General features: G+C 50.4%; 1 protein-coding gene across 1 annotated transcript in view; it reads left to right on the top strand.

Moving 5' to 3' along the window:
- The window catches only part of GFRA2 (GDNF family receptor alpha 2), a 107,527-nt gene that overhangs the window by 31,641 nt on the left and 60,040 nt on the right, over positions 1–15,846 (top strand). The window contains exon 4 of the mRNA NM_001015595.3: positions 9,166–9,520. Coding sequence (NP_001015595.3) covers positions 9,166–9,520 — 355 coding nt within the window. The remainder of the gene's footprint in view (positions 1–9,165; positions 9,521–15,846) is intronic.

Below are 15,846 nucleotides of genomic sequence, written 5' to 3'. Positions count from 1 at the left end.
GGACAGCCCTTCCCTCTTCCCTCATTCTCTTCCGAATTCTACTCACTTGATTTTCTTCATAGCATTTATAGCACTTTAATTTGCCTTATTTATTTGTTCATGTGATTATTACCAGTCTTCCTCTCCCTAGAATAAAAGCCCCTGGAGAGCCCGGACTCTCTCTCTCAACTCACAGCTGGATTTCTAAGGTGTGTCGTCAGCACGTGGAAACAGCTGTTGGCTGACAGCTGCTTGGCACACTGGGATTTGGTGCTGTGTGTGGAGGAGGCAGGTGCAATTGTGAGGCCTTGTGTGTGTGTGTGTTTTGTGGTTGTGGTGTGCATACATGCTGTTGCGTTTGCACAGGGCAAGCTGGACTCCTCAGCTGGTTTGTAGAGACAGGGTGGGACGGGGAGCTTCCTCCTTCCCTCCAGACCTCAGAGCCCTGCACAGGTCTGTGTATGGGGGATGGGAGTAGGCAGGAGAGTCACAAAACACAGAAAACCAGGTAGTTCAAAGCCTGTCATTTTCCAGGTCAGGAAACGAAACCCAGAGAAGATCAGGCTTCACTGGGGGCTTCCCACGCTTAGGAGAGCAGAGATGGAATTAGGGCCCAGGTTTCTGACTCCCACTTTAGGGGCCGAGCTGCAGAGCATGGCCCACAGGCCCAGGGTCAGCTGGAGGGTGGACGTGGCGGCTGGGAGCAGGGTTCGGGGCAAGGGACAAGCGTGGCCGTTTCCTGGAAGGTCAGAAGGGAGAGCTGAAAACCGTGGGTCCCGTTGCTTTGAAGCCTTGTGGAAAGAGGAACATCTTATTTTTGCTTCCCCAGGGAAAGGCCTATTTGTGATTGGAAGGTTTACCCTCATGGGCTTTTTGGTTGGGGTGAGAGTGAAGCCCCTGGGGACATGCCCTGGTAACAACAGAAGCCCATAAGCTTCCTCTGTTGAGGATGGGTTTGGTCGACTGTGGGTGGGCTGTGGGGTGTGTGTGCTTGGGGACCAAGCCGGGGCAGCTCCGCTTCTCCTGTTACTCTCTGGTTCTCCACCTTTGGAAGGCAGCCTCAGCATCACGCAGAGTTGTGAAATCCAGCTCTCTGGGTGCCAGCCACAGATCTCTCCACTGCAAGCATCTGGCGTGGGGCTGGCTGAGCCTCTGTGAGTAACAGGCAGATTAAGTGAGTCACAAATGCACCAGAGTTTGAGAACTTTGAATCAGTTACTTCCCTCCACGGACAGGCACATTGTTGCTGGAATGGGAGATGGGCATAGGGATAAATATTTTAATTTCAATAGCTGTGCATTTTAAGAGGTCTTGGAAAAATTCAGAATTAACATAACGGTTATCATGCAGGACCAATCTAGGTAGGTATTCAAAAACTTAAAAAGTGAATATTTCATTTTGTTTAAGAATTAAGAGATTAAAAAATTAAATATTAGTGCAAGTGTACTGGTGATGTTGTTCATTTGTTAAGTCTTGTCCGACTCTTTGTGACCCCATGGATTGTAGCCCACCAGGCTCCTCTGTCCATGGAATTCTCCAGCAAGAATACTGGAGTGGGTTGCCATTTCCTCCTCCAGGGTATCTTCCTGACCTAGGGATTGGATCCAAGTCTCCTGCATTGGCAGACGGGTTCCTTACTACCATCTGAGCCACCAGGGAAGCCCACTGGTAACATGGCCAAAACCATATAGGTGGTACCTGGTAACTGTGGTTTGGTAAGCCTAGTTCTGTAAAAGCAAATATTCAAGGATATCATTTTGAATGTTTGAAGACAGATCATCATTGGCAGGGCAGAGTCCCAGGAGGGAAGGGGGTAGGTGGATGAGGCTTGGCAAGGGTGAAGCTGCCCCTCCACAGTGGGGCTCCTCCTTGCCCCGCCCTCAGGGGGAAGCCAGATTGTGTCCCCAGGGACTGGAGCTGGGAGAATGTGTTTTGGGAAGTGCCAGGCGTGGTTAAATCCCACCTCCCTTTCCCAGGAGCAGCTGTTACCATTTATTCCTTGGCCCGTTGGGCTGGCACAGGCCTGGGAGGAATTTCCTGCTCCTGAATCCCTGGCAGGTCCTGTGTGGTCTGTGCAGGGATGGGGCGGGGTAGGGGTGGGGTAGCAGGGACCTCCCTCCCTGCTTGTTTGGATATTTTGGTTCAGGAGCCACAGCCCCACACTGGGCTGGGGGAGGCTGGTATTTGCAATCCAGCATCTCATCCTTTTTCCCCAGTGGAGAGGTTTTTTTTTTTTTTTAAATATTTATTTATTTATTTTTGGCTGCGCTGAGTCTTTGACGCTGTGGGCTTCTCATTGCAGTGACTACTCTTGTTGCCGGGAGCATGGGCTCTAGGGTGTGTAAGCTTTAGTAGGTGCAGCACACAGGCTCAGTAGTGCAGCTTGTGGGCTCCAGAGCACTCAGACTTCAGTGTTTGTGGCGTGTGGGCTCCGTAGTTGTGGCACACGGACTTAGTTACCCCCATGGTTTGTGAAATCTTCCCAGACCAGGGATTGAACCCGGGTCCCCTGCATGGGTAGGCAGATTCTTAACCGCTGGACCACTAGGGAAGTCCCCCAATGGGGACTCTTGAAAAGGATAGCATAACTTTTTGGACTCCTGAGGTTTGTTGTTGTTCAGTTGTTCAGTCGTATCTGACTCTTGGCGACCCATGGACTGCAGCACGCCAGGCTTCCCTGTCCTTCACCATCACCCAGAGTTTGCTCAAACTCATGTCCATTGAGTTGCTGATACCATCAAATCATCTCATCCTGTGTCATCCCGTTCTCCTCCTGCTTTCAGGAGAACCCTAGGGACAGGTGCCTTAGTGCAGATGGAGGGGCAGTGCATGGGCTGGGGAGAGGCTGTGCCAGGCCTGTCTGCCTGGGCAGTTCGTTCCTCACTTAACAGGTCAATCAGAGCAGCCCAGCCCCAGGGCCTCTCTCCAGGGTGGAGTGGGGCCCTGTCATCCACCCACTGGCCTCTGTCTCCCCTCCAGGAGGATCAGAAGGGGCATCTTCCTGGTAACTAGGCGATTGTTGTTACTATCGCCACCTTTGTGTGTGTGTTTCTAGGAAATTTACCAAGTTTTGGCCCAGGGGTTTACATTTCCCACCCCCTTAGCAAAAGCTTTCACTCTTCACGCTCCAAGTGGAAGCCGTGAGGCTATAATTACATTGCATTTACTCGGGAACTTGCTGAGGGGAGCGGGAGGGTGCACTCGGGAACCTGAAAGCAGCCAAGGGCCTGATTTAGCTGCTGTTCATTCGTGGTTGTTGTCCCGCTCCCTCTGGGGACCCTCACAGCCTTCTTTTCCTTCACCTCAGGCCCCAGGCTGTGTGGCTGTTCGCTTCCACCAGCCAGCATCCTGACAGGTGCACTGGAGGAGAAAGAGCACCTGGCTGGTCCCGGAGGGCCCTCCCATGGAGGCGGTGCCCCTGGAACAGGCTTTGTGTAGACAGGCATCCTTGGGTCCTCGCCTGGCCCGGGCAGAGTGGCTTGGCAGCTGCTCAGGGAACTGCTTGGAAGGGCACGTGTCCCCCCCGCCCCTTGCTGCCCCAATTCCATGGCTGAAAACCCTTGCCTGGCTCCCCAGCATCATCTCTGGTGGTCCCTTTTCCAGACTCCATCTCCAGGCATGCTGCATTGCTATAGATTCTTGCCAGCCTCTGATCTTGCTGTTTGTTCCCTCTGCCTGGGACCCCCTTTCCACTCTTTCTGCTTCCTCTGCCTCACCCCGTAGGTTGCAGCAGAGCGATCCCTGCTTCTGGGACCTTCTGGTCTGGGCAGGATGATTTTCTCTTGGCTCCTACAGGTAGCGCCATGAACTCCCTGATACATGAGCATCACCTTGACCTTGACCCCAGCCATGGGTCTGGGGAGGTGTCTGGCACTTGGTGGATCCTCAATGAAGATTTGTTAATTGCAACCTAGAGGGGTGGGATGGGGTGGGAGGTGGGAGGGAGGTTCGAGAGGGAGAGGACATAGGTATGGTATATCTGTGGCTGATTCATATTGAAGTATGGCAGAAACCAATGCAGTACTGTAAAGCAGTTGTCCTTCAATTAAAAAATAAATAAATTAAAAAAAGATTCGTTAATTGAATATGTAGGAAAATGAATCTTGATTCCCTGTCTGCCCTAATTCCCCTTTAACTTTTACAAGAAGGGGAGAGGCATGTTTTTTTTTTTTTTTTCTTCCTGCCTTCATCAGGCTGCTTGCTGTTGGTTAGGCAGGGTGTTGGGAGTGAGGTCTGTCTTTGAAGATTGCCCCCTGGCTTTCACTTCTGAGCACTACTGGGCTGGGCCCCACACTGATGCTTTTTTAAAAAGATTTTTTGATGTGGACCAATTTTAAAGTCGTGGGGCAAGTTTTGGCCATGAGGCATGTGGGATCTTGGCTCCATGACCGGGGATCAAACCCGCAGCCTCTGCATTGGAAGGTGAAGTCTCGACCGCTGGACTTCCAGGGAAGTCCCTCCACGTTGATGTTTGGACGTGGTCCTGCACTGACTGATATCCTGGTCCTGTGTCACTTTTGGCTTCCTTAATATTATTAGCCAACATGTTTTGAACATTTATTATGAACGAGTGAAAGGAAAGAAAGTGTTAGTCACTCAGTCATGTCCGACTCTGTGCGACCCCATGGCTCCTTTGTCCATGGAATTCTCCAGCAAGAATACTGGAGTGAGTTGCCATTCCCTTCTCTAGGGGATCTTCCCTACCCAAGGATCAAACCTGGGTCTCCTGCATTGCAGGCAGCTTCTTTATCAACTGAGCCATCATCATGAGGGAAGCTCATTATGATCTATAGATACTGTTCTAAATACATTTATTCTTTTACCCACCACACATGGATTCAGCCTTCACTATGTACCAGACACTGGCAACCATGGATACACCAATGAGTGTAACTGACACACCCCCTGCTTTCATGGAGCTTGTATTTAGTTGAAAAATACAGATGAATAAATAAGTATATACTGTGGCAGATGGTGATGAGTGCTCTGCGGAAGAGATTGGAATAGAGGGTGAGGGGAGGGACTTGTTATTATGTACAGGATGGTCAGGGAGGACTCACAGATAAGGTAACATTTGAGCAGAGACCTGAAAGGAGTGAGGAAAGGAACTGTGTGGTCATAGGGGTGGGGGAGAGCATTCTAGGCAGAACACAGCAAGTGTAAAGGCTCTGAGGTCAGGTCACGAGTGGCACATCCCAGCAAGAGCAATTAGGTGAGTATGGTTGGAAGGGAGTAAGTGCAGGGGAAGTGAGTGTGAAGTGAGGTCATATATGGCAGCCCTGGCTAACAGAAGTATGTGTGAGTCACATGTGCCCTTCACATTTCTTTCTTTAAAAAAATTTTGTTGGCATATAGTATAATTAACAACTTATAAGGTTGTTGGTTTCAAGAGTTCAGCAAAGTGAATGAATTATATATACATCATGTATCCACTCCTTTGTAGGTTCTTTTCCCATATAAACCATAACAGAGTACTGAGTAGAGTTCCCTGTGCTACACAGTAGGTCCTTATTAGTTATCTATTTTATATATGGTTACATATAGTAGTGTGTATAAGGCAATCCCAGTCTCCCAATTTATCCCTCCCCCACCAATTCTGAAATTTCTCCCAGCTCCATTAAAAACTTAAAAAGAAGCAAGTGAAATTAATGATATTTTTATTTAACACACTATATCCCAAATATTATTGCTTCAACATATAATCAAGGAAAATGTGATTTGAAATGAAATGCTATATTATTTTTTCTTATTATGATTTCAAAATCTGGTGTGCACATCTCATTTCGGGCTAGCTTCACTTCCTGTTCAGTGACCATGTTCAGGAGCGCCCACCATATTGGACGGCATGGATGGAGAGGCCTGTGAATGAGATGGGGCTGCCCCTGGAAGCTTTGGGGCCTGGGAGCATTATCTTTGCTTTAGGTTCTAGAAGGTTTGCTCCAACTGTGATCAGAGAAGACTTCTGGGGGTGGGCAGGGGGTGGGGGTGAAAGGACAGAGCAGGGAGACTGGAAAGGAGGCCCTTACCAGTACGCAGTGACAATGGTCAGGACCAAGGTGGTGGTGGTGAGGGCGACTGGATTCTGGGTATAACCTACCAGGTCTTTCTGATGTGGATGAGAGAGGAGTTTAGGAAGGGCAAAGATTTTTGGCCTGAGCTAGTGGAAGCCTGGGCTTGTTTTTTGGAGGGTTGAGGAAGACTGGGGGTGGGGATGCCCCTGGAGGAGCATGTGGAGTGTGGCTTGAGATGCGGGTGTCAGCCTTCCAGGTGGAGCTGATGGGCAGGCAGTTGGACGTCTTGATCTGGGGTTCAGAGTGGAGGTCTCTGACCTGGCTGGAGGTATAAATTTGGGAGTTGACAGCGTACTGATGGTGTTTAGGGCTGAGCGTGAGTGAAGGCCCAGGGGAGTGGGTGCATATAGAGAAGAGGGGCCTGAGCCCTGGTGGAGAAGGTGGAAGCAGCGAAGCAGGCCTGGAAGGAGAGCTCACGGAGGCAGCACGAAGGCGTGAGGGAAGGGGGCTGGAGGAGCCACCAGCTGTATCCACTGTGCCGGCGGGCAGAGCGGGAGGAAGCCCTAGGGTCTCTGATCACTGCCAAGTGAGAAGGGAAACCCCAGGCTGCGATGGGTCTAGGAGAGGACGGGAGGGGAGAAGGTGACCACTGGTACAGATGACTTGTTTGAGGGGTTTTGTTTAAAGAGGAGGAGAAAGATAGGTGAAGTGCAGTGAAAGTTGTGTTCAGCTCTTTGTGATCCTGTGGATAGTCCATGGAATCCTCCTGGCCAGAATACTGGAGTGGGTTGCCATTCCCTTCTCCAGGGGATTTTCCCGACCCAGGGATCAAACCCGGATCTCCTGCATTGCAAGCAGATTCTTTACCAACTGAGCCACCAGGGGAACCCCTTTAGTAGGGGGTATGTGATCACAATTTCCTTTTTTCCTTTAAAGATGTTCAGTGTATTACCTGATGGAGAAAATGTAGTAACAGGGCAAAATTATCACAAGAGAGAGAGAAATGAGCTGATCATACTCAGCAGCGCGATGAGGTAGGTACTGTTTTCCAGACAAGGAGACCGAGTAAAGGAAGGCCTGGTCACTTGCTCAAGGCCACCCAGTGACAAGTATCAGGACCAGGGATCAATGCAGATGCCTCAGTTTTAGAATGTCCAGTCTTAATTACTCTGTTGGTTTCCCAGCTAGATTTGTGAGGTCTTTGAGAGGATCCTCATCTCACACTTCCATGTCCAGCCCAACACCTCGAAGGTAGAGGGCTGTGCATAGGTGGGACTTGATCTTTAATGATCGAGTGATCAGAACACTAGGACCTGGGCTGGAAGTGCCATGGGAGGGTGGGTGTGGCGTCCCCGTAGGCCTTCCTACCCTTGTGGGGGTGGGGCATTGAGCAGACAGAAATACTGAAAAGCATTTTTTGGGTGGATGAGGAATGAATGAAAACCTATGGCTTTTCATCCTGAGCCGGTGGCTGTCTGGTGTACCACGGTGCTGGCTGGATCTGGGCTCCTGCTCAGGTTTGGTGCTTGAAGTGTGCTTGAAGATTCCATTCAATTCTCACTAGCATGTCATGGAGAGTGAGAGGCGCCTGCAGACTGAACTCCTGCTTCTCTGCTCTGTCATCAGGATAGACAAGAGACACTCTGTGGGTGGTGGTGGTGGGTCCCTCTGCTGTGTGTTCCTCTCAGAACAACTGAGACTTGGGGGGTGGAGTGGACACCACAGAAGGAGCCTGACGATTTACGGGATTACAGCTTTGTGCCCAAGATGTTTTGCTCTGCAGACAGGGGCACAAAGCTCAAAGCCACGGCTCTAATGCCAAGGTCCCAGCATTCAGCACATCCGCACTTTGCTTGATGAGGGCTCAGCCCTGCTGGAGTCCAAGGCTGGCCTTCAGCCTTCTCCGTACACTGCCGAGCTCGAGTCCAGTGCTTGCTTTCAGTGCTCTCGGCACAAACTGGGCACAGTGGCACCCCCACACCATGGGGCCTTTTGGAATGTGTGGGGACAGTTTCAGTGGTGACAGTGGTGGGGATGAGGATGGTGATAGTTGTTCTGTTTGTACCCTGGCTACTGAAGATCCTAGAGTGGGAACTTCCTAAGGGCTGGCAGTGCCCCTGATCAGAAGCCCTGTTCACGTGTGTGGCTGTTGGGTGCCCAGGGACCCGTCTTGCATCAGCTGCCACCCTGTTTTGTGCTCTTGAGCCAGTCCCTTTGTTTCCCCATTTCCCACTTTCATGAACAGAGCCATGAACACCCAGTTGCTTGCTTTTTTTGTCTTGTGATTTTTTTTTAAAAATCAAAGTATAGTTGATTCACAATATTGTGTTAGTTTCAGGTGTATAGCAAAGTGATTCAGTTATATACATATATATTTTTCAAATTATTTTCCAGTATGGGTTATTACAAAATGTTGAATATAGTTCCCTGTGCTACACAGTAAATCCTTGTTGCTTATCTGTTCTAAGTATAGTAGTTTGTATCTGTTAATCCTATACTCCTAATTTATCTCCCTCTCCCCTTTCCCCTCTGGTAACCATAAATTTGTCTTCTGTGAGTCTGTTTCTGTCTTGTATATAGATTCATTTGTATTATTTTTAGATTCCACATATAGGTGATATCATATAATATTTGTCTTTCTCTGTCTGACTTGCATCACTTAGTATGATAATCTCTAGGTCCATCATGTTGCTGTAAATGGCATAATTTCTTTCATTTTTACGACTGAGTAGTATTCCATTGTATATATACACCACATCTTATTTATCCATTCATTCTGCCTGTGGACACTTGGTTATTGTAAATAGTGCTGCTTTGAACATTGGGGTGCATATATCTTTTTGAATTAGATATAATCTTTTCTGGTTATATGCCCAGGAGTGGGATTGCTGGATCATATGGTAGTTCTATTTTTAGTTTTTTTAAGGAAACTTCATACTGTTATTGAAATAAATTTTAAATAAGGCTTTGGATTAACAGTTGTCATCCTAAAAGCACACCATACATACGGCTTACTCTGTGGACCCACATGTTAACTCACTTGATCTTAATCACAGCCTTAGGCAGGAGGGCTGCTAAATAATCTCCATCTAACAGATGAGGAAGCCAAGGCAGAGAGCACAATGACTGGGGGCTGTCCCCATCGTGGGCTGACTGCCCCCTTCCTTCCCTCCAGGGACAGGGGCAGACCCGGCGGTCAGCACCAAGAGCAACCACTGCCTGGATGCCGCCAAGGCCTGTAACCTGAACGATAACTGCAAGAAGCTGCGCTCCTCCTACATCTCCATCTGCAACCGTGAGATCTCGCCCACGGAGCGCTGCAATCGCCGCAAGTGCCACAAGGCCCTGCGCCAGTTCTTTGACCGCGTACCCAGCGAGTACACCTACCGCATGCTCTTCTGCTCCTGTCAGGACCAGGCGTGCGCCGAGCGCCGCCGCCAGACCATCCTGCCCAGCTGCTCCTACGAGGACAAGGAGAAGCCCAACTGCCTGGACCTCCGCAGCCTGTGCCGGACAGACCACCTGTGCAGGTAGGGGCTGCTGCAGCTCCGCGAGGAGCCGGTAGGGGGCGCTCTGCCCGCTCTGTGTTCCGCTGTCTGCTGGGCTACCATTGTGAGCTGAACAAAGAGGGTGACTGGGATATGTGCAAAATGTATTGTCATCCATCCATCCATTCATTCATTCATCCATTCATCTGTGCATTCCTTTATTCAGTACAGATTTATTGTGCTGTGTGCCCAGCTTCATGCTAAGCGCTGTGGGGTGACCAAGATGAACCACTGTAGGAGCTCCTAATTTAAAATCAGAGACCCTAGAACCTGGAGTAAGAGAGGACCTTCAGTGACTTTAAGTCCACCTTTCCTCCTTTAAGGAAGCCCCAGCCATTATCCCATTATCCCAGTGAGGTCCTCTGACCATCAGGGAAGGGCTTTTGCACACCCCAGAGGCAGCTCCTTCACACTGAGAGCTGAGCTCAGCAAATGTTGGATGGAGTGTGGAGCATCTGATGGTCCTGGGTCTGAGTCCTGACTTTTCCACTCACTAGCTGTGTGGCTTGGAGCCTGTTTTTCAAATGTCCTGAGTCTCCATTCCTTTACTCGTGAAATGGGAATAAAACACCCACATCACAGCATTATTATGAAGATTAGATGACATGTGTGTTAAAGCTTAGTGCAGAGTTTGGCATAAGTAATTGCTTAATGAGTATCTAATTATTTGGAAGGAAGGTTTGTTTTGTTAAAACGAATTGAAATGTGTGTCCATAATTCTCCTGTTTTTCCTGTTTGTTATTAACATATATATTGAGCCTCTGTGGCATCCAGTGAGTGGTTCTAAAGCATGGGCAAGCAGAGGTGAACACAATGCTCTTTGAGTAGCACCCAATCCAGAAGGGTGACAGAGGAGGGGAGCAGGGATCCCAGTGCCGTGGGCTGAGAGCTGTGGGCTCCCGGATGCAGGTGTGTACGGGGAGGGCCTTGCCTCAGCCTGGGGATACAGAGGACAGGACCTTAAGCTGAACTTTGGAACATGAGAATGAGAAAACCAGGGAGCGAGTCTGGCATGCAAATACAAGGAACACACAGTGAGCCCACTTCTTGTGGAGGGCAGCTGTTAAATGGACGTATGGATGAAACATCTTTTTCAGATTATATCTTGTGTTACTTGTATGTGGGAAAAGTGTATGCGAAGGCTGGCGGGTAGGAGAGAGCCTGGGGTTATGGGTCCCTGTAGGTGGTGGGTGCACGTGGAGCTGGGTCCTGGGGAGGGGAGGTCAGAGGTGTGGCTGCTGGGGAGATAGCAACTGTGATAAGCAGATGAGCAGAGCCTGCTTACTGCATCCCAGACAGCAGTCTTTTATACAGTTTATCTCATTAGTTCTTGCAAGAAGGCTATGAGGAAGGTTCTGTTATCATACTTATCTGCCAAATGATCAAATAGAGGAGGTAACTTGCCCAAGGTCGCACAGCTCCCTTGTTTCAGAGCTGGGCCCTATCTCCAGTGTTTTCCTCCAAAGTAGCACCCTGGTCTGGGTGCTGTGGGCACCCAGATAAGATAGGGGCTGTGGGCATGGAGAGAAGTGTGTCAGTTCAGTATCCATGAATCAGTATCAGTGTGTAAGTGTATGAGCATATCAGTATTAGAAGTGTATCAGTGTGTGACAGGCCTGGGGACTGGTGGAAAGTTCCCTGGAGGCAATGCCATTTCTCTTTCATTTTCTCCACACTTGGGATGGCTCAGATGGTAAAGAATACACCTGCAATGTGGGAGACCTGGGTTCGATCCCCGAGTTAGGAAGATCCCCTGGAGAAGGGAAAGGCTACCCAGTTCAGTATTCTTGCCTGGAGAATCCCATGGACAGAGGAACCTGGTGGGCTACAGTCCATGGAATTGCAAAGAGTCGGACAGGACTGAACAACTTTCATTTTCACTTCCACTTTACTCCACACTTCGTCCTGCACATAGAGCCTGGCTCATGGCAAGCACTCTGTGAACATAGTTGAATGAATACGTGAGTGGTGGCCACCATGTTTCCTCGTTTGATAATTAGGGGACAATGGAGCCATTCGACAGGCATGTTGAATGTGCAGCATGGACTATTGCCATGCCCAAGATGTCTTGGGGGCATCTGAATCTATGGTCCTGGAGCTCAATGAAGAAGCTGGAGTGGAGGAATGGGATTGGGGTTGTTTCGGGGATCTGGGAGAACAGGGCTACAGAGGGAAGGGAGCTCCTGGCCTGTGTGGCTGAGGGGAGGCACTGCCTTGGTTTGGAAAATGAGCTGGAGTTTGGAGAAGGACTGATCCCTGTGGAGCTGGAAAAGCCTGAAGAAGGTGGGCTTTTCTCTTGCTTACTTAAAGAAACATACCTTATTGCCTACAAAAATGATTGGGGTGGGCTTCCCTGATAGCTCGGTTGGTAAAGAATCTGCCTGCAATGCAGGAGACCCCAGTTCGATTCCTGGGCTGGGAAGATCTGATGGAGAAGGGAGAGGCTACCCACTCCAGTATTCTTGGGCTTCCCTTGTGGCTCAGTTGGTAAAGAATCTGCCTGCAATGCAGGAGACCTGGGTTCGATCCCTGGGTTGGGAAGATCCCCTGGAGAAGGGAAAGGTACCCACTCCAGTATTCTGGCCTGGAGAATTCCATAGACTATATATAGTCCATGGGGTCGTAAAGAGTTGGACAGGACTGAGCGACTTTCACTTTCAAAATGAATCTATGAACACAACAAGAGGATGATTAGAGGTAGAAAACTCGGGCCCAGAAAAGGAAGTCGGGCACCAAGGCAGCACATGTGTGCTCTAGGGTGGGGGTGGTCCTGGGCTGGGACTCAGCTTCCTGAGAGCTGAGAGAAAGTCAAGACTTGATGGGGATATCACTCCCAAAATGTGATGGGAGGAACCTACTGATTATTGAGTGGAGACGTGATTCTCCTTGTCCTGAATGCTGCACTGACCTTGTCAGGCTGCATGACACACAGCGTATGTGGGTGACAGGATGGATGAGGGCCTGGAGGGGCTAGAGGCCAAGCCTGAGTCCAGGATCAGTGACCAAAAGCTGGGGCATTGGGACTAAGGCCAGGTGTACCAGGGCTGTGGGCAGTGGGCCTGGCATCAAGCCTCAGGTGGATGTCTCTCTGGGGTCCTGAGCAGAGCAAGCTTGGGAACACTGGCAATCCCTCTTATTAGTGGTGTTTTAAGGGAGAAGGCAATGGCAACCTACTCCAGTACTCTTGCCTGGAAAATCCCATGGAAGAAGGAGCCTGGTAGGCTTCAGTCCATGGGGTTGTGAAGAGTCAGACACAACTAAGCGACTTCACTTTTACTTTTCACTTTCAATCATTGGAGAAGGAAATGGCAACCCACTCCAGTGTTCTTGCTTGGAGAATCCCAGGGACAGCAGAGCCTGGTGGGCTGCCATCTATGGGGTCACACAGAGTCGGACACGACTGAAGTGACTTAGCAGCAGTAGCAGCAAGGGAGGAAAAGACCCTGATGTTGGGAAAGATTGAAGGCAAAAGGAGAAGAGGGCAGCAGAAGATGAGATAATTGGACTACAACATTGATTTAATGGAGATGAGTTTGAGCAAACTCTGGGAGATAGTGAAGGACAGGGAAGCCTGGTGTGCTATAGTCCATGGGATCACAGAGTTCGGACATGACTGAGCGACTGAACAACAAGGGAGCACAATACACATAGCTCCTAAAGAGATGGGAGAGCATGGAGCAGGGCGTTTAAACAAGACTATCGGAGGATCAAGAATGAGGTGTCCCAGGACCTGAGGGCTGACAGTTTCTGAGAGGCACTGAGCCAAGCCTACAAGTGCCATGCATCCTGCTGTAAGTTTAGACAACGGCAACCGTGGGAGTCCCAGGGAACATGCTGCATCTGGATTACTGAGTTGGGTCCCGTGTAGGAAGTTCCAGGTACTCCCAGATGTGGCTGGGTGAGCCTCTGGTCTAGAACCAGGGTGTTCTTCTAATGCATCTTCCACAACTCCGGTCCCACCCAGCTCCCATCCCCAGGCAGATTTAAAGTGTGGTCCTGCAAGTGGGACTCCAGTGGCTCAGCGGGTAAAGAATCTGCCTGCAATGCAGGAGACACAGGAGATGCAGGTTCAATCCCTGGGTTGGGAAGAGCCCCTGGAGAACAGAATGGCACCCCACTCCAGTACTCTTGCCTGGAGAATCCCGTGGACGGAGGAACCTGGTGGGCTACAGTTCATGGGGTTGCAGAGTCGGACACGACTGAGCGACTAAGCACGCACCTGCAAGTGGGAGGACCAGGGATGGAGGCAGAACCTGAGTTTAGGGTGAGTCTGGCAGGACCTGGGGATCCGTTGCAGTGTGGCCACGTATCCTTGGGGAGCTCTGCCTGTGACTCAGTGTGGGAGGTGGGTGGACGAGGTTGCCATGGTGACCCTGCAGCCGGGAAGCCTACCTTCTGTGCTTGCTCTACCCCTGGTCTCCTGACAAGTCCTGGGTGACTGTTTCATTGCCTATGCCCTGGGCTTCTTCACTGATCAAACAAGGATGCTCCCCATTCTCCCAGGACACTTCCTAGTCTTTGGGTCTAAGTCCATCACACAGCTTTCCTGTCTGCCTTCTCCCCGTGTGCTTCCACTTGAGGTCATGTTTCCAGAGAGGTGAGCTCTTGGTACAAGAGGAAATGACCAGAGATGCCTCATTAAGGTAGATGGGGTGGAAGGACGGGTTTGAAGGAGAGGAGCTGACTTCTTTCCATGCTTTTGCAGGCTTGGCTTACTGACGCATGGACCCTGCCTCTGTGGTCCGTGATGAGCCCAGGGAGAGAGGAATGCCTGGGGAGGGACCCCTGGAGACCAGGCAGTTCTCCACTGTGTCCTCCCTTCCCTCCTGGCCTTGGTGACCTCCAGGTTTCTGCCCACCTGACGGGCACCACAGGTGGACATCTTGACTGTGAAAGAGGGAGAGCCCAGTGCCATTGTGTTTGGAGCAAGAACTGGGGACCCTCAAGTCTTTCTTTCCTGGTTACTTTAACGGGTGGAACTGGCCTTGATGGGGGTCATGGGAGAGCCTCTCTGGGCTGACTCTTTGGGAATGCGGCCATGGCAGGCATCTGCTAGAACATGCCCCACACTCTAGGGCTCTAATGCCCAGGTTGCACTTCACTGGACCTGTCGGCCCCCCCTCACCCTTCAGCTCTGGGACTTGGCCCAGCTGTGCCAAGGCTTTTGTTTGAGTGAATCTTGGCCCAGGACTGCTGTGGGGGGCTCTACAAGACTCCCTTCACCTGGCACGACATTAAAGCAAGCCCATTGATGTGCTGTGCACTGCCCCTAGCAGCAGGCCTCGTGCATCCCGTGTGATATTTAACAGACTCTGCTGTGCTGTCTTATGACTGTCACTAAGAACTAAACAGAAGGGCTTGAAGAAGCTTTGGTTAAACAAGGGTATTTTCCTGCTGGGGCCCCAGGGTGTTGGAAGCATTTCTAAATCCTTCCCCTGCTCTTTGGGCCAGGATCAGCTTGGGGTCAGAGGGAGGGAGCCTCTGAGAGTGGAAGCTTCCTGCTTGAGCCATGGGTCCAACTCATCTTGAAGTTTCACCCTGGGAACCCTGCCTTCTACTTTCATCTGGTTCATGTCTCATGGGCATTGAGTGCTGTGGACTTAGGACCAGGAGAGGCTTTTCCTTTCAAAGGCTTCTGATGTGGAGTCTGGAAAGCCTGGAGAATCTCCTGGAATGATTCAATGGAATTTGGCTAATTTCCCTTACCCCAGCCCTTCAGTGGCCATGACCTACTTCCTTTTTAGAACAAACTTTTGGTTTCTACTTTCTCAGTTTACAGTCATTGCAAGGATGGTCCAGACTGTGTGTGTGTGTGTGTGTGCGTGTAGGGTGTGGTTGCGGGGCTATGGGAAGGATGATTGTGATTGTGCTGTCTTGTAAACTGTGTGCCTGTAGGTCTTTCTTAGAGAGGCCCCCTAGAATGCCCTGTTCTTCTTGGTCTGCCAAGAGGATATGGATATAAATAACTCAGGGCTGGCCCTGTGCCACATCTCCAGCTGTAATTTAACCTCTGGATGCTGAGGACGTGTATAAATAGTTTTCAGCCTGGGGCTACCCTAGCTGGGCTCCTTTATGCAGTGGACATTGTCCTTGTCCGAGAGGGTTGCTGGGAAGGCGGAGGGGTTGGGGTCCCCTGTCTCAGCTGTCTGCAGGGAGTGTCGAGGTGCCCCTTCAGCAAGACCCTTGCCCCCTTGCCTAGCTTGAAGTGTGTCTGGTATCTGTAAGCAGTGTAGATGGGCAGGTCTGGGTTTGATTCTTGGCTCTCTGAGGCTGTCCCTGAGCTCCTTTTGGAGTCTACAGAATCTGTT

The sequence above is a fragment of the Bos taurus genome, chromosome 8 (assembly GCF_002263795.3).
Source record: "Bos taurus isolate L1 Dominette 01449 registration number 42190680 breed Hereford chromosome 8, ARS-UCD2.0, whole genome shotgun sequence".
Taxonomy (NCBI): domain Eukaryota; kingdom Metazoa; phylum Chordata; class Mammalia; order Artiodactyla; family Bovidae; genus Bos; species Bos taurus.
The sequence above is the reverse complement of the archived record's forward strand: the minus strand, read 5'-3'. Positions and strand labels throughout refer to the sequence as shown.